Raw genomic sequence first — 23035 nt, 5'->3', positions numbered from 1 at the left:
TTACACGAGATGAAGAAGTGGCAAAGCCTGGGGACAACTAGGACCCCTCAACATCCCATGTCCTTTCTCTAAGAGATGGGAATCTGTGGCTTGGTGGTTCATTCTCCCCTTGAAGGAGACATTCCTCCCACCCCTGGCGCCATCACCCATCTTTGCACAGTCGAGGGAATAATGCCAGGAGTCTGGGGACCCTGACTGCCCACTGCGCAGGGGGTGGGGGGATGACGACAACATACCATCTTCATGTTCAGCCACACCCGATCCCCTCTGGTGGGCCCCAAGAGCACCCCATACTCTAGTCCAGGAAGCCTTCCCCGGCTCCTCAGGACAGCACACACCCGGGAGACACAGAATCTAAAAAACAAAGTACAAACTTTATTTTGTTTCTTTATAAAGGCACAGTGGCCTCTTGGTTTTTTCCCCCCACTTTCTTAACAAAATATAATAGCTTCTCCTTGAACACAAAGACCTCAAAATTGTAAAAAAAAAAAAAAAAAAAAAATTAAAAAAAAATTAAAAAAAAAACAAAAAACAAAAACAGAAACAAAAACAAAAAAAAAACAAGAAACAAAAAACCAAAAAGATAAACCAAACCAAAACCAAAAAGAACCAACAACAAACAAAACAAAAAGAGAGAGACAAAGACATTTTTGGGGTGGAAGATGGGAAACCCGGAGGGAGAGATGGGGCTGGGTGGCGGCAGGGAGTGGCGAGTCCTCGTGCTGAGCCGAGGAGGGAAGGAGAGTAGGGCAGCAGCAAACCCCAACCGAGAAGCATTGTAGATCCCCGGGGCCCCAGAGAGCTCTGACCCAGCCAGACCCCCAACCCATGTAAGTGCTTAAAGGGGAAGAAAAAAAAAAAAAAAGAGGAGGGAAGGAGTCAAAGACTGACGGTCTAGGGCTGGCTCTGGGGAGGCCAGAATACCTTGGGGTTTTGTTTGATTTTTCCCTGTTCTTAAAAACATGTTTAAATGAAAAAAAAAAAAAAAAAGAAAGAAAGAAAGAAAGAAAAAAAGCTTTTTGGCGGAGAGAGGCCAGGCATCTGTGTCAGCTTCCCCCAGCCTCCGGGGCGAGGCCCGGCCCCAGGTGTCCCGGTGCTCCCACGCGCTCCTGCCACCCCAGCCCTCCGGGGCCTCAGGTCAGGTGGCTTCGCCCAAAGGTGGATTTACAGTATTGAAAAAAGAGGTCACAAAAGAGACCCAAATGACGTCGTAATTTTGTAAAAATTCCTCACTCGTTCACCTGCGTTGTTCCCTGTTGCTACCCCCGGCCCCCTCCGGCCCCAAGAAGGGAGAGGAGGGCTGGGGGGTGGTCAGGGAAGCCCCCCATTCCCTGCTGGCTCCTCCCGGCTCTGGTCCATGGCGTCGCTGTCCGAGGCCTCCGAATCGGAGGCAGTGTCAGAGGCGTGGGCCTCGGGGCAGCTGCGGCCCGGCTTCACAATGACCGCTCGCCGCTGCTCCTCCTCCTGCTCCTGCCTTTCCTGGGTGCCCTCGATGTGCTGGATCGCCTTGGGGGGGGCGGGGGGACAGGGTGTAATGAGGACAGCCAGGGACACTCGGACAAACACCCCCTCACCCGCACCCCAGAAAGGTCCAGAAGTAAGCCTGGCAAGACAGCAGCCTGCCTGCCCAACGTTCAGACCTTCTCCGCTAAGCTGAACACCTCCTTGGAGATCACAGGGCAAGTCAGCCTGGAGTCACAAGCGTCTCTCATTTATGTATTTCAAAGCACCTGCTCACTTATGCCAGGTCTCTTCTCTGCTATTAACTTTATTATTCAATTTTGCTGGGTTTACATGCAACCGACGTGGCAGGGGTGGATGGGGTTTTTTGTTGTTGTTATTTAGTTCTTTCTTTCTCTGTGATGCTGTTGGTTCTCCCAGGGGTACCGCCCAAAGCTGGGCACAGCAGAACTTCAGGCCTGACCCTTGAAGCTGATCATATCGTTTCTTCCTTCTGTGCAGGAGGCTTAACTGGTCCCTACCCGACCACTGCCAGCTGCAGCCCACCCAGGTCCTGGAGATGGAGCTGAGAGGAAGCTCTGGACCAACCCAAGAGTTGGATGCAGGAACCTGACACCAGGAGGCTCAGGGAGCAAAGAAGCCTCTCGGTAAACCCCATAGAGGGAAGGAACAGGGTCTTCCAGACTCTGTTGTCCCTGCCCCCTTCTCTGCCCCAAACCTTCTCAGAGCCACCCCCATCGCAGACACAGAAAGAGAGATGCGGGGATGGACACAAAGGGCCCATTCCCACATGATGCCCCATCCCCAAGTCCAGGTACCTGCACGATGGTGTCCAGGTTTTGCCGGGATGTGGAAACAGAGTTGATGACCGAGGAGGGACCCATGGTGACAACATTGATGTGGTGGGAGGGAGGGGGTGGCGCCGGCACGATCACTGTGGGGTGGTGGGTAGGGGCCGGAGGGGGCAGGAGCTGCAAGGAAGAAGCCCTCAGTCTCTTTTCAAAGGTTCCAGGAGCTGCCCATTCCCTTCTATCCTTCTGTCCCTCACAGAGGGACATCCCTCAAAACCATCTGCTTCTAGAGAGCCGCTGCCAACCACCCCGGCCCTTGAACATCTTCCCTAGGAGGGCTGGCCAATTTGTGCTCCACCCCCTCTTACTTTACAAACGTGGAAAAAGTGCTCCAGAGAGGGGCTTCCAGCCATCTGAGATCCCGGGGCCCCTTCACTGTCCACCAAGCAAGCACTTTAACATCTAATAAATACAGTGGTTGTGGGGCACCTGGGTGGCTCAGAATGCTAAGCAGCTGACTCTTGGTTTGGCTCAGGTCCTGGTCTCAGGGTCATGAGATCAAGGCCCGCATTGGGCTCTGCGTTCAACAGGGAGTCTGCTTGAGATTCTCTCCCTCCCTATGCTCCTCCCCTGACTAGTGTTGGCTTTTAGTCTCTCTAAAACAAGTAAATGTTTTCTTTAAAGTAAATAGATCATTTTTAAAGATTTTATTTGGGTAGCCCAGGTGGCTCAACGATTTAACACCACCTTCAGCCCAGGGTGTGATCCTGGAGACCTGGGATTGAGTCCCACGTCGGGCTCCCTGAATGGAGCCTGCTTCTCCCTCTGCCTGTGTCTGTGCCTCTGTGTGTGTGTCTCTCATGATTAAATAAATAAAATCTTTTAAAAAATAAATAAATAAAGATTTTATTTATTTGAGAAGAGAGTGAGCACAAGCAGGGGGAGGGGCAGAGGGAGAGGGAGAAACAGACTCCCTGCTGAGCAGGGAGCCTGACATGGGACTGGATCCCAGGACCCCAGGACCATGACCTGAGCCGAAGGCAGTCGCCCAACCAACTGAGCCACCCAGGCGCCCAAAAAGTAAATAAATACTTTAAAAAATTACAGTGGTTATCAAGTGTGTAGACCGTGGGTTTAGACAGCGAAGTTGCTGAGGATCACAAGTGGGCATGTCATGTACCCTTTGTGCGCCTCAATTTTGCCATCAGTAAAATAGGAAGAATATAAGTTCAGGCCTGAAGGGGCCACTACGAGGATTCGATGTGGTAACATACGTAGGCTACCTGGGAACCAGTAACCTGGGACCCTGGGCCTGCCCGGCTGGAGCCCGGGGCACTGACGCTGCGAGTGAGGACCGCTCCCAGGCCATCGCTGCTCACCTGGGTCCGCAGGTGCTGCTGTTCGCGCTCCAGTTTCTCCTGATGCAGCAGCCTCACCTGCTCCTGCTGCTGCTGAAGCTGCACCTGCTGTGCGATCACCTTGAGCTTTTCCGGATACATGTGGGCCTCCAGCGAGCGCACCTAGGGGGCACGGCGACAAGTTCAGGGGCAGGGCTCAGAGGGCACCCCGCACCTCCCCCTCCCCGGCCCCACCCGGAGCAGGGCCCTCAGGACCGCAGGTCGGCCTCCAGGCTCTAGGCTTCGCAAGAGGCCATTCACTCCTGCTGCAAACCCTGGCATGGCTGACACTCGTCCACCCTCGGCAGGAGAGAACAAAGTCCTTAGCCCAGCCTGCCGGGCCAACCATGACTCCTCCCTCAGGCCGTGCCCCCTCCCACCTCCAGGGCCTGCCCCTGCTGCGCTGCTCTGGGCCTGGGCAGATTTTATTTATTTGAGAAGAGAGGTGCTCTTCCGGCACAGAGCAGGTGCTCCCGTAAAGAACTGCTCACCCCCAGAGCCTTACCTGCTCCTCCAGCATCATGCGCACCGAGCGCTCCTTGTCCAGTTGCTGCCTCAGCTCGATCATCTCCCGGCGCAGGTCCTCCGCCTTCTCGTCCTCCCAGATGTCCGGCGACCCAATGCCCTCGTCCTTGTCCTCTGCCCGCCGCCGCTTGGGGGATGAACCGCTCAGCTCCTGGGGACCCCAAGGGGCCAGTGAGTGTGCCTCAACAACCCCGAACTACAACCACCACCACCACCAGGGACATCAGAGGACTCCCTCGCAGCCCCCCAAGGTCCCTCTCAGCACTAGGGCCCCATTGTGCAAACCCAACAGATGGCCGAAGCCCAGAAAAGGAGGCACAATGGACCTGCTTTCCAGAAATCACCCGGCTCCCTCCTGAGCCCACCCCACCCCACATCACGGATGGGTAAGCCAAAGCCCAGGCAGGGAGGCAAGTGCCTGAAATAGGTGAGTAGGGAAGATGCAGCCTGCGGGCCACGGCTGAGCCAGGATGCGCTCACGCGGGGAAAGGCAGCCAGAGGGGGCAGGGCACTGCGGCAGCAGAAGGCCCCCACAGGGAGCTACCTGGATGAAGCGCTTGAGCTGTGTGTTCTGCTGCAGGAGCCTGGTCTTCTCCTGCTCGAGGGAGAAGATGTACTCCGCCGTCTGCTGGAGAATGGCTGCCTGAGGGTGGGAGGGACAAGTCAGGGACCCTGGCGGGCAGCGGCTGCCAAAGCTCACTTCCTTCTCCCCACCTGAGCCCACCACATCCTCCAGGAAGGCTTCCACGCCTAGCCCACCTTGCTGAGCTTCTCTCCATCTGTGTGGGGGATGAGGGTCTTGAGAGACTGGAAGCCCGCATTGATGCTCTGCATGCGCCTCCGCTCGTTACTGTTGGCAATCTCCCGCCGAATCCGCCGCTCCTGGTCCCGCTGAGTCTCAGGGGTCAGTGGAATGTTGGCAAGGCTGCAGGTTAGGACAGAGACCTGCTCAGGCTAGGTGCCCTCCATGCCCTGCCCCAGTGGGACCCTGTCTTTACAATTCACCTCCGGGGGCCGCTAGTGTAACTTTCATCCGTTCTGGGACAGAAGATGCCAGATTTGCCAGGTCCCTACAACCCCAGCAGATCAGGAGGGTGATGGAATAGTACCTCTGGGGTGTCTGGGTGTCCGTAAGTGCGCAGCCCCAGGTCCTAGCCCCAGTGTCTGGCCAGCAGGTGTGGGTGGGGCCCAGAAGCCTGACTAGCTATAGCTAGCGAGAATCTCTGTGATTCTGATACAGATGGTCCCAGACAATAATTGCAGACACCTGTCCCTGGGACACCTCTGAGCTCCTGGCTATGCACCTGGACCCCCTCCTGCAGCACCGCAGGCTTGAGGACTAGGAAGACATCGCTCCTCCCTCCCCGTCGCCACAGCCACATCTGCAGCCACACACTGGTCTGCAAGCTCCCAGACTGGCCCCAGACACCCCATGCTAAGACTTCAAAAACGAGACAGGTACCACTTACTCCAAGAAGGGGACACCAGACCAACCACCCCTGGAGACACTTCTCCCCTGAGCCTGCCCACCCCAAGAGGCAGCCCCATCCTGTGCCAAAGGAGCAAGGCTCCCAGCATGCAGTGGGCAATGTTACTGCATATTACGTGACTGCATCTTACAGGAGCAGCAGCCAGTGGGGTGAGAGAGAAGGCAGCCAGTGGAAGGGGGAGAGGCCCAGAGGTATTGGCAGGAGGCAAAGACAGCAGCGGGGCCTGTAGGCCCAATGCCACCGCTCCCAAGGGGTGGGCCTGTGTGTGGCCCGGAGGAGGCATTCCCCCTTTCCCGGCCCTCTCCTACGACTCCCCCCGCCCCTGGCCTGATGGCTTCCAGATGCTGGGCTCCCAGAAGAGGCCACCAGCCCCACCCAAAGCCACAGCCCTGGCGTCTTCCTGAGGGGCCCTCCCGGGGTGACCTGGTCCAGGCCTGGGCCAAAAGAGCTCACACCCCTGGTTCTGGAGAAGTGGGGAAACGGACTATGGGCAGCCTTATTCCATCGATGAGGACCCTGGGCTCAAAAAGGTGCCCAAGCCTCCATGCCTGTCCCCAGGAGGTAAGGCGTTTGCTCAGAAAACCTCGGAGAATGCATCTGCCACAGCTGGAGACAGCCATGGCCTCTCCTGGACCCCTGGCCCCCCCTGTCTGCCCCACTCTGGGCCGGCAGGATCCTGGACTTGCCCTTGCCCTTCCTGGGCCTTGGCCCCCTCTCCTGGGGGAGAGGGTAGTCCACCGCAGCTGGGGGCCCCCAGGGGGCAGTTTCCTTACAGCATCCTGGAATGTCCATGCTCAAAAGGGGGCCCACGACCCTTTCTTCGCAGAGGAGACTTGGGACTCCGAATGAGGAGGGACAGAGTCTTAGAGTCAGACTACCAGCCATCTGGCTCCTCACCTCGGGGCAGGGGCACCTCACTTCTCCCAGCTTCCCTGCCCCTACATCAGAGGTGATGGGGTGGCAGGACAGAGCAGTGGCGAGGACGCAGGCCCGAGACCTGACACACACAGTGGCTTGCCCGCCCTTTGTGGGGGGTTAGAACCTAGTCCAGGCTCCCTGATCTGGCAGTGCCCTCCAGACCCTCTGTGGTGGGTGGGTGGATTAAAGAGGTGGGAGTGGAGAGAGAAGAAGAAAAAGAGGTAGGTAGGGAGTCTGACTGGCTCAGTTAGAAGAGCATATGACTCTTAATCTTGGGATCATGAGTTCAAGCCCCATGTTGGGTGTAGAGCTTACTTTAAACAAAAAGAAAAAAAAAAAAAAAACTGGGGAGAGATGTCCAAAGGAAGCCAAGCCACCAAATGATTGACATCCGTCTGGGTGGGATTCCCCATCCTCTCGGAAGATACAGGGAGACACCCCTACACAGTCCCTGGGGCCCTCCTGGAGATGCCCAAAGGCCAGACCTGAAAAGAATGGTGAGAGGTCAAAAGGAGCCCCACCTCCACCCTTGGATCACCCTGAGTGTTGGCCGTTCCAGAAGGCCCAACTGGAGGACTCGGCAACAGAGTAAGAATCTTAAATCAAGGGACACCTGGGTGGCTCAGTGGTTGAGTGTCTGCCTTTGGCTCCGGGCGTGATCCCAGAGTCCTGGGATCGAGTCCCGCATCAGGCTTCCCTCGAGGAGCCCGCTTTTCCCTCTGCCTGTGCCTCTGCCTCTCTCTCTCTGTATCTCTCATGAGTAAATAAATAAAATCTTTAAAAATATAAATAAATAGGGGGATCCCTGGTGGCTCAGCGGTTTAGTGCCTGCCTTTGGCCCGGGGCACAGTCCTGGAGTCCCAGGATCGAGTCCTGCATCAGGCTCCTGGCATGGAGCCTGCTTCTCCCTCTGCCTGTGTCTCTGTCTGTCTGTCTCTCTCTCTCTCTAGGTCTATCATGAATAAATAAAAAAAAATAAAATCTTTAAAATATATACATATATATATATACATACATATATATATATATATATATACATATATATATATATATAAATTTTGAGTTCTATGTTTAGAATTGTCACACTCTCTCTGAGTCCAGCGGCCTTATGATTACTGAATGGATCAAGGACATAGGCTTGCTCCAAGCCCCAGAGCCTGGCTCTTACCCACAGGACAGAGTAGGCTCTGCACCGCCCCACAGAGCCAGACACCCAGACAGACAGACGACAGTTACCCCTGTAGAAAGACAAAGCATGTGGTGTGCACAGCCATCCTGCTCAACAGGCACCTGCAGATGCCAAAGCTCAGCCCTTCTCCCGCACCTGCTGCTGGTACCCTCTCCTGACACCTCACAAAGGGACCCCGCTGCTTCCCAGAGCCCCATATGTGGCCTCAGGAGGTAGTGTCCGTGCTCCTCCCGACAAACAGTGGGACAGGCACAGAAGTGACCCGCTCATGTCCACCGTGAAAGACAGATGGGTCAGGGTGCAGGCAATGTACCTACCTCCTGTACTTTCCAGGTCCCACCCCCAAAGAAACCAGAGTTCAGCTGCACCTCCCCCAGCCAGCCAGTTCATCTGCCCATGAAAATCTCTGCCCTGGGAGACCCTCAGCTCCTCCCTTCTCCCCAGGATGCCCAGGGACTGGAGAGGCCAGAGTGGAGTGAAGGATCCAGGGCCTGTTCATCCTGGCTCTTCCAAATGTGCCATCCATCCTGTCTCCTTCCCCACAAAGTCCATCAACGCCCTGGCTCAGGAACCAGCTGCCAGTTAACCTAATGCAGACTTAAGTCCCAAAAAGCAGGGGCACCTGGGTGGCTCAGTGGTTGAGTGTCTGCCTTCAGCTCAGGGCGTGATCCTGGGTCCTGGGACCAAGTCCCACGTTGGGCTCCCCACAGGGAACCTACTTCTCCCTCTGCCTCTGTCTCTGCCTGTGTGTGTGTGTGTGTGTGTGTGTGTGTGTCATGAATAAATAAAATCTTAAAAAAAAAAAAAAAGTCCCAGAAAACAGACTTCACCCCAAAGCTGCAGTTCCTCCTGAGGACTTGGGCTGCCACCAAGACCCTAACAGATAACTCACCTAAACAGCCCTGGAATGTGTGCACTAATCAGAGGTTCTGGTTGGCGTAATGTTAGGGGTCCTGATCGCTGACCAATCAGAGATTCCTATAATTCATGGCTAGTCCAGCTGCTAAACTAGATGACCATAGATCAAGTAGACTTTTCTGCAAATCCCTGAAAGTTTCTTACATTTTTATCTGAGTTTTGCACACATAAACATGACTGAAAGGAATCGTAAGGCCCTCTGCCCCCTCCACATCAACTCCAGACTCCCAGGTGAGCAGTGAAGGTGGCATGGTCCACTGCCACCCAGCGTCTGTTGCTTCTTTCCCTCCCAGTCTGGCCTCTGACAGCCTGTCTCCTGGAGAAGGGCAGCCAACCGGCCAAGAACAGTTTAAGTACCAGCCCTGGGTGCTAAGACTGTCCCCCCAATACCAGAGTACCTCCAGACAGCCCCCTGGGAATAACACCAGCAGACCAATCAGAGGCTCCCGGGTAGGGAGCACCGTCTTCCCAGCCCAAAGGCAAAGTAACCCCCATCCACCGACACCCCCAGGCCTGGCTCCAGCCTCAGATTAGCCACTGACAAGACGCCTGGCTGGCTCAGCGGTTCAAACATCTGCCTTCGGTTCAGGACGTGATCCTGGAGTTCTGGGATCGAGTCCCATATCAGGCTCCCTGCATGGAGCCTGCTTCTCCTCCCTCTGCCTGTGTCTCTGCCTCTCTCTGCGTCTCTCATGAATAAATAAATAAAATCTAAAAAAAAAAAAAAAAAAAAGATTAGCCACTGAGAACTCTCATTTACAGTGCCCAAAGTCACTCACACACCTGCTGCTCAACATCTACAGGCAGAGGTGGGAAAGCCCACATGGGACTTCTCCTACACCCCAAGAGGAGGACAGGAGGGAAGCAGTGACCCTCAGCAAGGATGCCCAAGGTGCTCATCCTCTCTGTGCAGCACTGAAGCAGCCCAGAGCCTCCACCCGGCCCCACTGCTTCTATCCATACACCACACTCTGACCAGCCTGCCACCCCTGCCCTCAGTTCCAATAGACCATGCCCAGGCTGTTCACATCAGAAACACCTCTCCCCTGTCCTCCCCTCCCTAGGGCTTCCTCAGCGCCTCAGAGGGGACTCCCTACTCTGTGTTCAAGTATAAGCCAGCTCTGCCCCTTGTTATCCCATGGAACTGCACTTCATCTCTCAAAGCCTGTTTACCCACCTGCAAAATGGGGGAATACCACCTCATTTCATAGGACCATGGTGAAATTCAAAAGACACGGAAGAGGGGGGCGGTGCCTGGTTGGCTCAGCCAGTAGAGCATGAGACTCTTGATCTCGGGGGTCATGAATTCAAGCCCCATGTTGGGCACAGAGATGACTTTTTAAAATAAATAATAATAAAATAAAAATGACCCTTAGGTTATAAGAGAGAGATGGAAGAGAAAAAAAAGAGATTGAGGAAAACAAGATGCCTTGTTTTTCCAGAGTTTGCACCCAGGATTCCAGGAGAACCCAAGATCTCTCTTCCGGGGCTGACAAGACCAGGAGAGTCAAGATCTTAGCACCAGGAGATTTTGAGCTGTTGGGACAGGGCCAGTTCTTGTTCCCAGCCCAGAGCTGGTGCCACATATATACCGCATCAGGGACCCAGCACACACACTCCAAAGCCCCTAATTGTTCCCTAACTCCTTCTGAGCACTGGTCTCTTTCCCCCCAAGGGCAGGAGGTAAACACTTTAAGATCACAGTACTCCTGCTTCTAAGAATTTAACAGATACCTGGCGCTTTCCATACACACAGCCTAACCTTCACAGGTGCTCCATTTTACTGAAGTGGCACATGCTGAGACCACACAGGTCCAAAACCACACAGCTGGGGCATGAGCCTCGCTCTGAGGGTGACTCAGGGTGGGGGTGCCCACTGTGCAGTATGGCCCCCTCCAGTAGGTCTGGGAGAGGGATGAGGCAGAGAGTGCTCCTAGTCACTGAGGGATAGAACAAGGTCCCAGCCTCAGAAACCAATCCATAAAGCCAGAAGTTCTCACCCAGCCCACACACTTGATCCCACCTCACCCCACAGCTTCTGAAAATGAACAAATCCAAAGGTCCCAACTCCACACCCACTGCACAGGCTTCAACTGTCTCATAGATAGGCAGGCTGAGCATGTCCCCATGCCCAAGCCTGGGGCACTTGACCCCTGGAGACTGCTAGACTCCTCTAAAGCAGGGTTTGGGACAGGGACAGTATAACTCCTAGAGTCCTGGGAGGTCAAGAGAGGATTCAACTAAGTCCCAGACCTGGTGGCTAGAGGTCCCCACTGTGCTAAGCCTACCCAGGATCAGGCTCAAACAGTACTACCCAGCCATTCTCTGAACAACCAACCAGCCACGAGGGATAGGAGCAGGGCTCTGGGACCAGGGTTCAAGTCCCAGCCCCAACACTTGCTGTAACTAACTCTTCCCTTCTCAAGCCCATGTCCTCACCCCATACAGTACACATAAGGCCGCTTAACTCAGGACGCAGAGTGTAAAAATTCAATGAGAAAAAAAAAATCTATCAAAATGAGTCCCTAGAACATACTAAGAGCTCCAGAATTTTTTTTTTCTTATTACAGGGAGGCCCTTCTGGTAGACCTTAAGGAAGGGCCAGCACCCAGGGTGGCCACCCCCCTGGCTGCACATGACTCCGAACTTGAGAACCATCGAGGTGGGAGCCTGGGGCAGGGTGGGGAGGTGTGTATACAGGAGCGGCCACCGTCCCCGAACCCGGTTTCTGCAGCCCCTGCTGTCCAGCAGCGCGGGCCACGCCGCCCCGGCTCCTCCTCCCTCAATCCCCGCCCAGCCTGACCCGGGCGGCTGAGCACGTGGCCCCAGTCCTAGGGAGCCATTTCGCTCCAGGAGCAGCGGGGCTCTAAGGGGTCTGCAGGTTCCCAAGTGGGGCACCCAGAGAAGCCCCAGACTCAGCACCGCCGTGTCCCGCGGGCCGAGTTCGGTGCAGACGCTCAGGGACAGGGCCGTCCTCCTCCTGGCCATCCGAGTGGCGGGCACGTGCATTTTAACAAGCGTCCAGGGGAATGGGGATGTGAGTGGTGCGCGCACCCGTCACCCCCTGGTGAAGGATGGATCTGGAGCGACCGAGGCCACGCTTGGGAAGTAGCTCCGGGGGAAGGCGGCGGCCCCGGGGTCACCCACCCACGCACCCACCGGGCGGCGAGGCTGGACGCTTTCGGTTTAGGGCTGGGGGAGGGGCGTGGGCTGGAAAGTTTGCAGCCGAGCCCCGCGGGCGGCGGGCAGCGGCCTCACGAGGCCAGGGGCACTGTCCGGTGCCCCCTCCCCAAAAGACACCCCCGCGGGCCCGCCTGGCGCACCCGGCCCTCGGGAGCTGAGCTTTGTGCGAGGAAAGCGTGGCCCGGGCGCGCCTACAACTCCCACAATGCCGCAGGGCGGGGCGCGGGGAACTACAGCTCCCGCGAGGCGACGCGCCGAGGTCCGCCTACTCCAAGAGGGCTGCAGAGTCACGTCCAGGCCTCGCTAGTAAACAGCGCCCGGGCGCGGGCGGTAAGCGAGCGAGCGGCCGCCAACGTGCCCGGGTCCGCGGCGCCCCCGGCCGGCAGCGCCGGCCTCCCGGGTCCCACCCATCCCCGCGCCCCCACTCGAGCACGCCCCCCGGCCCCGCCGCAGCCCCGCACCCTGCAAACACACCACCCGGCTCCCCGATCCCCCCCCCGCCGCGCGCCCAGAGCCGCGGCGTGGCTGCATTGTAGCCGCCCGCGCCACGGCCCCACGCGCGGCCCGGGCCCCCCAAGCCCCCACGGAGGGGGCCACCCAGAGACAGCGAAGAAGGAGGGAGAGGAAGGAAGCCGCCGCGGGAGGGGGGAGGAGGAAGCGCGGGGGGGGAAAGCCACCAGCACCAAGCATGGCCGGGACTGCTGCAGAACCACGTGGGTCTGTTTGCAATTTACAAACGTCGCGACTCGCCCGCCTGCAGCGGACAAAAGTGAGCGGGGCCGCTCGGGGCCCCCACGTTCCGGGGGAGGAGGGTCCCCCGGCGGCGCAAGCCCGGCGCGCGGGGCTGTAGCCGCCCCGGCGGCTAAGAAAGGCGAGCGGGGTTGGCAGCGCGGGCCATGCGTGCGCACACGCGCGCCTGCCCGGGCGGGCTGGCCGGGGGCTGCAATCATGGGAAGGGGGTGGGGGGGAGGAGGAGTACACACCTACAGAGCCCTCCTATCACTTCTTTCTCTGTTTTCCTGAAATGTTGCAAAGAGGGCACCTTCTGAGTGGGCACCATGAAATACTCCATAGCGATCGGCGCCCCTCCTCTGCACGAGCCGGGTCCCGCGGTCCGCCGTAGAATGCAAGATGGAAATCCGAATCAAAGGGCAGCGCCGGACGGAGGTGCAGAAACGGCCGGTCCCAGATGCTGGCGGCGGCGGCGGCGAGGGGAGGGAGGCGGGCGGGAGGGGCGGGAGGGAGGTCTCTCCGGCCTGCCTCCCCGGGCGTGTGTATGTGTGTGTGTGTTTGCAGCTGATCAGATGTCTGTTTCAAGGCGGGAAACAGCTGGTGAAAACTCAGCACTCCCCCGGCCTCCTTCCGCGGAGTAAGGAATTGCATGTAAACAAAGGACTATTTGCAGCGCCCCCCGGGCTGCGCGAGGCCAGGGCGAGAGGGGCGTGGGCCCCCGGGGGCTAGTGGCAGCCGGGGTCTGCGGGCCAACCCCCCGGCACGGGGAGCCGGGGGCCGTGGGGTGGCTGGGGGGCGCGGTGTGAATGGAGCGAGCTGCGGCCGAGCTACATGCGCCACTATGGGTGATGAGGTCCATCAGCTGACAGGTTGGCAAGCGTTGCAAAAAAAAAAAAAAAAAAAAAAGGCCAGCCACTGCGAGGGAGCCTAGCCCGCGCGTCCGGGGTCCGGCGGGGACTGCCCGGTGCAGGATCTCCGCGCTCGGCGGCCCCCGGGGACGGCGGGCGCGCAGCTGGGCCCCGCGGAGACGGCGAAGGCGGCCTGGGGTGCTGCTCGGGTTGCAGCTGCTTGGAGAGGAGCCGCTCTGGCTCGCTCCCTCCGAGCCCAGGGCCCCCTGGAAACTTGCGTCACAGCCACCTCTTCCCACATGTAACTTGGGGCCGACTTCGGAGGCCAGCCAGCCCCCTCCCTCCCTGGCTGCCCAGTTGGCCGCCCAGCCTGGGCTCCGGAGCCTGGGAATCCCGGAGCCGGGGGGCGGGGAAGGGGGGTGCAGAGCGAAGGGGGCGCGCCGGGCGCCTCAGATCCTGGGGCTGCCTTTAGAAACGGGGGGCCCCGGCGGGGAGTGAAGGCTGGAGGCGGGCCAAGACGGCAGCGGCCCGCAGATTTGGTGGCTGCCGCCGGGTCCCCCTCACTCCCCCCCTCCGCGGGGAGGCTAGACAGCAGAGGAGGCCCGAAGCTTCCCATTCATGCCTAAGGCCGTGCGGGACCTGCTCCTCCGCCAGGGTGCGCTCTCTACTACGGTGATGCCCGGGGCGGGGAGGCAAGGACGCTGCGGCGGCCCGCTTCCGTACCCCCTCCCGAGTCCCCTCCCCTGGCTCCTGGAGGGTTGGCCCCAGGCTCAGGAAGACCACGCCTGCCTCGGAAGGTCCTGGCTCCTGCCCACCGCCTTTCCCAATCCCCTCTGCCTTCAAGGTTCCGCCCAAATCGCGCCTCCTAATTAAAATATTCCTACTACTAACAAGAGTTACTGATATTAAAAAAAAAAAAAAAAAGAGTTACTGATATTTTAGGAACGATGATTATTAGATACTGAGAGTACCTTGTAGATTTTTGAACGCGTGTTCTCTCATCTTTAAAGCAACCTGTTGGGCACTTGAAGCACAGATCCCAGTTCACTTAGCATCACAGTCCTTGGAAAGTCTCACTGTGGGGACAGGAAATGTGCTCAGGAAATTATGACTTCTGGGGGCAACATAGGAAAGAGGGTCATATAACTGTATACACTGAGCAGGATCTATAGGGCCCGAATGGATGCGTGAGGAATGAATGAGAACCGGGAGAAGCGTGTCTACCCCCTGCTCTTCTCTTACAGAATCGCCTGGATGGAGCCTGGTTCCCCCTGAGCACCGTTTCTTGGCTGGTGACCTCACTCCAGCGGCTCACTCCAACCTCTGCTTCTATTACCATATCTCCTTCTCGACCATATCTCCTTCTTCTCCTATCCCAACCCCTCGACTCTGCCTCTTTTATGATGATCTTGGGCCCACCCAGATAATACAGAATAATTTCCCATCTCAAGATTCTTGCCTTAGCTGTATCTTCAAAGCCCCTTTTGCCACATAACGCAATTTAGTGACAGGTTCCACAGATGAGGATGTGAACATTTTAGGGGGACCGTACCATTCTTCCTTCAGGGGCCATACAAAACCTGGCAGAGGTTGTACTCTGCCCCAGCAGTTCCACTCCTAGGTAGAACCCAAAAGAATGAAAACAAGGACTCAAAACAGGTTGTTATATGCCAGTGTTCAAAGCAGCGTTAATCACAGTTGCCAAGGGACGCCTGGGTGGCTCAGCAGTTGAGCATCTGCCTTCAGCCCAGGGCATGATCCTGGAGTCCTGGGATTGAGTCCCACATCGGGCTCCCTGCATGGAGCCTGCTTCTCCCTCTGCCTGTGTCTCTGCCTCTCTCTGTGTGTCTCTCATGAATAAATAAAATAAAATCTAAAAAAAAAAAAAATCACAGTAGCGAAAAGGGGCAAACCACTCACTGTCCCTCAACTAATCAGTGAGTAAACACGATGTGGTCTATCCATGCAATGGAATATTATTTAGCCTTAAAAGGGAACGAAGGGTTCATCTATATTACAACATAGACAAACCTTGAAAACATGACAAGTAAACTAAGTCAGGATACAAAAGATCACATATGTTATGATTCCACGGGCATGAAAGTACCTAGGATGGGCAAATTCACTGAGATAGAAAGTAGATCAGAGGTTACTGGAGTAGGGGAGCAATGAAAGAGTTATTGCTTAATGAGTATGGTGTTTCTTTTTGGGGTGATGGAAAATTTTGGAAACAGTGATGGTTGCACAACACTGGGAATATAATTAATGCCACTGAATTGTATGCTTTAAACTTTTTTTATTATTTATTTTATTTTAAATGGCTCCATGCCCAACGTGGGGCTTGAACTCATGACCCCAAAATCAAGAGCCAATGTTCCACCAACTGAGCCAGCCAGGCGTCCCCTGAATTGTACACTTTAAAATGGTGAAAACAGAGATGGCTGGGTGGCTCAGTGCTTGGGCATCTGCCTTTGGCTCAGGGCATGACCCCAGAGCTCCAGGATCAGTAACCACGTCGGGCTCCCTGCATGGAGCCTGCTTCTCCCTCTGCCTGTGTCTCTGCCTCTCTCTCTCTCTCTCTCTCTCTCTCTCTCTCTCTCTGTGACTATCATAAATAAATTAAAAAATTAAAAAAAAAATAAAATAAAAAGATTTTATTTATTTATTCAGGAGAGACACACAGAGAGAGGCAGAGACACAGGCAGAGGGAGAAGCAGGCTCCATGCACCGGGAGCCTGATGTGGGATTCGATCCCAGGTCTCCAGGATCTTGCCCTGGGCCAAGGCAGGCGCCAAACCGCTGCGCCACCCAGGGATCCCAAATAAATAAAATCTTAAAAAAAAAAAAATGGTGAAAACAGCAAACTTTAAGCTACATACATTTTACCACAATAAAAGAAAAAAAACAGCCAGGGGGCTGGATTTGACCTGTGGGCTCTAATTTGCATGACCCCATCAATCCTGCCAATGCCTTGCCCCTTCATCATCCCCTCTCGTTATCCAGCTTAGAATTCACAGCCCATCAATAGAATCCTTCCCTGACCTGTCCAACCCCACCTGCCTTACCCCCACCCTCCCCACTAGCCAAACAGCCCCAAGAAAAGGAAATCCCACAACCTAGCTGACTGATCTTATTTTCAGATCCCACAGTGGAGGCTCCTATTGCTCTGGTCTGTTTTTCCTCCCACCTCCTCCTCTCTCCTCATCATCTCCCCACCTCCTCACTCCCCTAACGTGACTTCAGGTCCTGTTTCTCTGAGGAAAGGGGACCAACCTTGAACAGAAATCCTACATGCTCCACTTATCGCCTCTGCCTCCCTATCTGTACCTGTCACTGCCATCCGGGCCCGTGTCAGGATGAGTGTCCGCGCTCTGTCCGTGCGTGTACAACCCTCCGTGAGAATCATTCAACAATGTCTCTCCTGCATCCTCACTGTGTGCCCTCTGTTTTTTTTTTTTTAAAGATTTTATTTATTTATTCATGAGAAAGAGAGAGAGAGAGGCAGAGACACAGTCAGAGGGAGAAGCAGGCTCCATGCAGGGAGCCCGATGTGGGACTCGATCCAGGGTCTCCAGGATCAGGCCCTGGGCTGGAGGCTAAACACTAAACAGCGCTAAACCACTGAGCCACCCGGGCTGCCCACTGTGTCCCCTCTGTGAGAATCGTTTCCAACAACAAGCTGTGTTATTCCCATTTAAAAAACAAAACAAAACACCCACTACCCTCCACCCCTTCCAGCTACCACTCTCTCCCTGCTGCTCTTTATAGCGAAACTCCCTGAAGTGGGTGTTTTGTTCAATCTCTCTCTTTTTTTTTTTAATTTATTTATTTATTTGTGGTAGACATAGGGAGAGAGAGAGAGAGAGGCAGAGTCACAGGCAGAGGGAGAGGCAGGCTCCATGCCGGGAGCCTGACGTGGGACTCAATCCCGGGACTCCAGAATCGCGCCCTGGGCCAAAGGCAGGCGCCAAACTGCTGAGCCACCCAGGGATCCCCTGTTTTGTTCAATCTCTCCTGCTTACCCTGCCCGACTCCATGAAAACTACTCCCGCATCACTGGTGACCTCCAAGGAGCTCTGTGCTCTCTCTTCTCACTGTATGTGACCCTCTTGTTCTTTTTTGCTTGGCATCTGGGACACCGTGGCAGCCAAAGTCCTTGGATTTTGCCTCTGTCTACACACCCTCCCAGCTCTTTGGACAACAGAATGCCAGGAGGGACTAAGAGCTGTATGGTGCGGTTCAGAATCCAGGTTCTACCTGAACCCCAGCTTCAGGTATTAGAGTGACCACAGGCACGTTCCTTAACCTGACTCAGCTTCCTCATCTGTAACACAGAGGCCATGCAGCACCGGGCTTACAGGCTGTTGCAAGAAGTCTGTGATACACCTGGCATGTCGTAGCATTAGTAAGTGGTCGTCGTTCCCACTGATGCCAGGCTGCCGTGGGCACCAGTGGCCAGAGGCATTTGAGCTGGCCCACAGAGAATGACAGGGGTTGTGATGTGCAGGGAAGGGACAGAGGAGGGGCCAAGTTTTCCTCTCTTCCTGCTAAAACCTGGCACAGGTGAAAAGGAGCAGGTGTAGAGCCTGCACATAGGATGGGGTGGTATGACCATCAGCCTGCAGACCACTTGCCTCTTGAAGTGTGTTGGGGGGTGGGGGAACGCAGGGGTTGGTCTCTGTAAAGACAGTGATTAGATAACTGTCTTGGTGGATGATCTATGTTAGAAATGCAGGCTGTTGGGGATCCCTGGGTGGCTCAGCGGTTGAGTGCCTGCCTTTAGCTCAGGGCGTGATCCTGGATGGAGCCTGCTTCTCTCTCTGCCTGTGTCTCTGCTTCCCTCTATGTCTCTCTGTCTTGTCTCTGTCTCTCTCATAAATAAATAAAATCTTAAAAAAAAGAGAGAGAGAGAGAAATGCAGACTATTGGGACACCTGGGTGGCTCAGTGGTTGAGCATCTGCATTTGGCTCAGGGCATGATCCCAAGGTCCTGGGATTGAGCCCCCCCATTGGGCTCCCTGCAGCAGGTCTGCTTTTCCCTCTCTCTATGTCTCTGCCTCTCTCTCTGTGTCTCCCATGAATAAATAAATAAATATATATATATATTTTTTCCTTTAAGAAAGAAATTCAGACTATCATCTATGGGGCTGACAGACAGCTGGCTCACTTGCAGCTGAATTCTGGCTGCAGACCCTGGGCAGATACTTCTCTGGAAAGCAGGCATGGAGAGACGGACGGTTTCACCTGGGGAAAAGACCTGTGACTGCAGTGTGGCCTCAGGACATTGGCTCTCCTTCCTCTACATTATCAAATAGGAGCCCACCCAGCTCCCTTCCTCCTTGATTGCTCTCCTTCCCCCAACCCCATCCCCAAATTCCAGGTCGGAAGAGTGAATGAGAGTCATCAACAGGCTTTACTGATAAATGAGAACCCAAAAATGTGGTCTATGCATCCAATAGGTATTACTTAGCCATAAAAAGCAATGAAGGGATCCCTGGGTGGCGCAGCGGTTTGGCGCCTGCCTTTGGCCCAGGGCGCGATCCTGGAGACCCGGGATCGAATCCCACATCAGGCTCCCGGTGCATGGAGCCTGCTTCTCCCTCTGCCTGTGTCTCTGCCTCTCTCTCTCTCTATGACTATCATAAATAAATAAAAATTTTAAAAAAATTATATAAAAAATAAAAAGCAATGAAGTACAGGGGTGCCTGGGTAGCTCAGTTAGTTAAGCCTCTGACACTTGGTTTCAGCTCAGGTCATGTGTGGGGGTTATGGATCCAAGCCCCACATTGGGCTCCACTCTGGGAGTGGAGCCTGCTTAAGATTCTTCCTCCCTCTCCCTCTGCTTCTGCCTCTGCCCTTCCTCCTACCTCTCTCTCTCTCCCCCCCTCCCTTAAAAATAAAAAATAAAATTGTTAAAGAAATGAAGTACAAATACATGCCACCACAGGGATGAACCTTGAAAACTTAATGCTCAGTGAGAGAAGACAATCACAAAAGGACACAGAGTGTAAGATTCCACTAAGTAAAATATACAGAATAGCAAATCCACAGAGACAGGAGGTAAATGAGTGGCTGCCAAGGGCTAGGAGCAGGAGAAAATGGGGAGTGCCTGCTAATGGGTATAGGTTTCTTTTGGGGGAAGATGAAATTTTCTAAAAATGACAATGATAATGGTTGCACAAATTGTGAATATACTAGAAACCACTGACTTGTACCCTGATTTTTTTTTAGTTGAAGTACAGTTGACACAATGTTGTATTAGTTTCAAGTACACAACATAGTTATCCAACAACTCTATACATCACCCTGTGCTCACCACTGAATTGAACACTCTAAATGGGTGAGTGGTATGGTACGTGATACCAATAAAGTTAACAAAAGGAATGAAGTACAGATACATGCCACAGGATGGATGAATCTTTATTATTATTATTTTTAAAGATTTTATTTATTCATGAGAGACACAGAGAGAGAGGCAGAGACACAGGCAGAGGGAGAGGCAGGCCCTGCAGGGACTGGATCCCAGGGCCCCAGGATCACGCCCCCCGGCCAAAGGCAGGCCCTAAACCGCTGAGCCATCCAGGGATGTCCTGCATGGAGGGATCTGGACAGGATCATTTTGAGTGAAAGAAGCCAGAAACAAAAGGCCACAGTACAGGACAGGCAAAGTCATGGAGTCAGAAAAGAGACAAGATTGCCAGGGAATTAGAGGAAGTCGGGGAAATGGGGAGTGACTGCTGACAGGTCTGGAGGGGGCGGGTTCTTCCTGAGGTGATGAAAATGTAAAATTGGGGTGCCTGGGTGGCAGGTCATGGTCCCACGGTCCTGGGATCAAGTCCCACCTCGGGCTCCTTGCTCAGTGGGAAGCCTGCTTCTGCCCCTCCCCCTGCTTGTGTGCGCTTGGTCTCTCTCAAATAAATAAATAAATAAAAATCTTTTTTAAAAAGTTCTAAAATTGGGCAGCTCCAGTGGCGCAGCGGTTTGGCGCCACCTGCAGCCTGGGGTGTGATCCTGGAGACCTGGGATCGAGTCCCACGTCGGGCTCCCTGCATGGAGCCTGCTTCTCCCTCTGCCTGTGTCCCTGCCTCTCTCTCTCTGTCTGTCATAAATAAATAAATAAATAAATAAATAAATAAATAAATAAATAAATAAATCTTAAAAAAAAAAGTTCTAAAATTGATTGTGGTGATGGTTGCACAACTCTGAATATACTAAAAACCACCCGATCGATTGTACACTTTAGAAGGGTGACTTATATGGTAGGGGGATTATGATTCTAATAAAGCTGTTACTTTATTTTTATTTTATTTTTTTTTAAATTTTTTATTTATGATAGTCACAGAGAGAGAGAGAGAGAGGCAGAGACACAGGCGGAGGGAGAAGCAGGCTCCATGCACCGGGAGCCTGATGTGGGATTCGATCCCGGGTCTCCAGGATCGCGCCCTGGGCCAAAGGCAGGTGCCAAACCGCTGCGCCACCCAGGGATCCCAAGCTGTTACTTTAGAAACAGCTTTATAGACCCTAAAGATGCCCAGAAGTCCGGGGAGCTCCAGAAATCATGGGGATCCCCTAGAGCAATGGATTCCAGAGCTCCTTTCTTCAGCCCAAGTGGCATCTGGCTGCCCTGAGGATGCTGGCCGCACAGCCCTGCCCCGAGAAAACCCTGCCCTCAACCCAGACTGGCTGGAATCCTGGATGAAGGATGTGTATGCTCAGTAGATTTACCCTCCAGCCGGAAGGGAGGGCTGGCAGCAGGACGGCTGCTGCAGGTTTTGTTTTTTGTTTTTGTTTTTTTTAATTTTTTATTTATTTATGATAGTCACAGAGAGAGAGAGAGAGAGGCAGAGACACAGGCAGAGGGAGAAGCAGGCTCCATGCACCGGGAGCCTGATGTGGGATTCGATCCCGGGTCTCCAGGATCGCGCCCCGGGCCAAAGGCAGGCACCAAACCGCTGCGCCACCCAGGGATCCCCAGGTTTTGAGTCTACATAGCACCTGTGTGGAGAAGGGGATAGATTTTTCTCATTTTAAAATTTTTATCCATCATGTGTCTGGAATTCTGCTCTTCTCTTTGGACAGATGATGTGCTCATTTCCCTTTGCTGTGTAACTCCCACAAATATTTTTTACATATTTTATTTATTGGGATCCCTGGGTGGCGCAGCGGTTTAGCGCCTGCCTTTGGCCCAGGGCGCGATCCTGGAGACCCGGGATCGAATCCCACATCAGGCTCCCGGTGCATGGAGCCTGCTTCTCCCTCTGCCTGTGTCTCTGCCTCTCTCTCTCTCTCTCTCTCTCTCTCTCTGTGACTATCATAAAAATTAAAAAATATATATTATTTATTTATTTATTCATGAGCGATACACAGAGAGAGGCAGAGACACAGCCAGAGGGAGAAGCAGACTCCCTGTGGGGTGCCCAATGTGGGACTCAATCCCAGGACCCCGGGATCGTGACCCGAGCCAAAGGCAGATGCTCAACTGAGCCACCCAGGTGCCCAAACTTCCACAAATTTATTTGTTTAAAAGAGCAGCCATTTAGGGGCACCTGGGTGGCTCTGTCAGTTAAGGTTAAGTGTCAGACCCGATTTCTGCTCAGATCATGATCTCATGAGTCATGCGATCCAGCCCCTCGTCTGGTTTCTGCACTGAGCAGGGAGTCTGCTTCTTTCCTTCTCTCTTTCCCTCTGCCCCTCTGCTCTCTCTCTCTCTAAAATAAATAAATAAATATTTTGGAAAAAATCTTATAAAGGGGGTGCCTGGGTGGCTCAGCCAGTTAAGCATCTGCTTTCAGCTCAGGTCATGATCCCAGGGTCCTGGGATCAAGTTCTGCACAAGGCTCCCTGCTTCTCCCTCTACCCCTCCCCACTGCTCATGCTCTCTCTCTTTCAAATAAATAAATAACATCTTTTTATTTATTTTTATTTTTTTTTTACAATTTTTTATTTATTTATGATAGGCACACAGTGAGAGAGAGAGGCAGAGACACAGGCAGAGGGAGAAGCAGGCTCCATGCACCGGGAGCCCGACATGGGATTCGATCCCGGGTCTCCAGGATCGCGCCCTGGGCCAAAGGCAGGCACCAAACCGCTGTGCCACCCAGGGATCCCAACATCTTTTTATAAAATAAAAAAAATTTAAGGGCACTCATTTATCATTACTTAGTTCAAGAGGTCAGAACGGCCAGGTAAGGCATGACTGGGTTCTTGGCTTAGGGTCTCATCAGCTGAAATCCAGGTGTGGGCCGGGGCTATGATCTCACCTGGGGCTCTGATCCTCTTCCAAGCTCAGTGGTTGTCGGCAGAACTCAGTTCCTCTCAGCTGTAGGACTGAGGTCCCCGTTGTCCTGCTGGCTGTTGGCTGGGGACAGTGACCAGTTCCTAGAAGCCAATCTCAGGTCCTTGCCCTGTGGCCCCCTCCCTCTAAGAAACAGACGGCATCCCTCACACTGACCCTTTTCAAGCTTTGAGTCTCTAACTTCGTTTTCTACAGGACAAACGTCACTGGGGGTCTTTATGAGAATCCTGCTGCCACAGGTGGGGGAACAGGTGGGAGGTGCTGAGAAAGTTAAGAATATACAGAGAA

The 23035-nt window shown here is 54.3% G+C and overlaps 1 protein-coding gene across 2 annotated transcripts; it reads right to left on the bottom strand.

Moving 5' to 3' along the window:
* Positions 1-355: 355 nt before the first annotated feature.
* Positions 356-13451, bottom strand: TFAP4 (transcription factor AP-4). 2 transcript variants are annotated; one of them, XM_026003013.2, is made up of 7 exons: positions 12856-13451; positions 4934-5099; positions 4719-4817; positions 4155-4325; positions 3632-3772; positions 2280-2432; positions 356-1506 (listed from the first exon to the last, which is right to left on the bottom strand). In XM_026003013.2, the coding sequence occupies exons 1-7, from the start codon at positions 12942-12944 to the stop codon at positions 1312-1314; spliced, it is 1014 nt and encodes a 337-aa protein (XP_025858798.1). In that variant the 5' UTR covers positions 12945-13451; the 3' UTR covers positions 356-1311. The 2 variants fall into 2 exon arrangements, with proteins under 2 accessions (XP_025858798.1, XP_025858797.1); XM_026003012.2 differs by having other exon boundaries at positions 12915-13378.
* Between the last annotated feature and the right edge of the window lie 9584 nt (positions 13452-23035).

The sequence above is a fragment of the Vulpes vulpes genome, chromosome 3 (assembly GCF_048418805.1).
Source record: "Vulpes vulpes isolate BD-2025 chromosome 3, VulVul3, whole genome shotgun sequence".
In the NCBI taxonomy this organism is placed as follows: Eukaryota; Metazoa; Chordata; class Mammalia; order Carnivora; family Canidae; genus Vulpes; species Vulpes vulpes.
This window is presented reverse-complemented; position numbering and strand designations above follow the sequence as displayed.

Coding starts and splice junctions, on each gene's coding strand:
- TFAP4 (XM_026003012.2), bottom strand. CDS start 13,255: ATGCAATTCCTTACTCCGCGGAAGGAGGCCGGGGGAGTGCTGAGTTTT. Junction 4,818..4,933: donor ATGGAGAGAAGCTCAGCAAG/GTGGGCTAGGCG, acceptor TCCCACCCTCAG/GCAGCCATTCTCCAGCAGAC. Junction 2,433..3,631: donor AGCAGCACCTGCGGACCCAG/GTGAGCAGCGAT, acceptor TCTTCCTTGCAG/CTCCTGCCCCCTCCGGCCCC.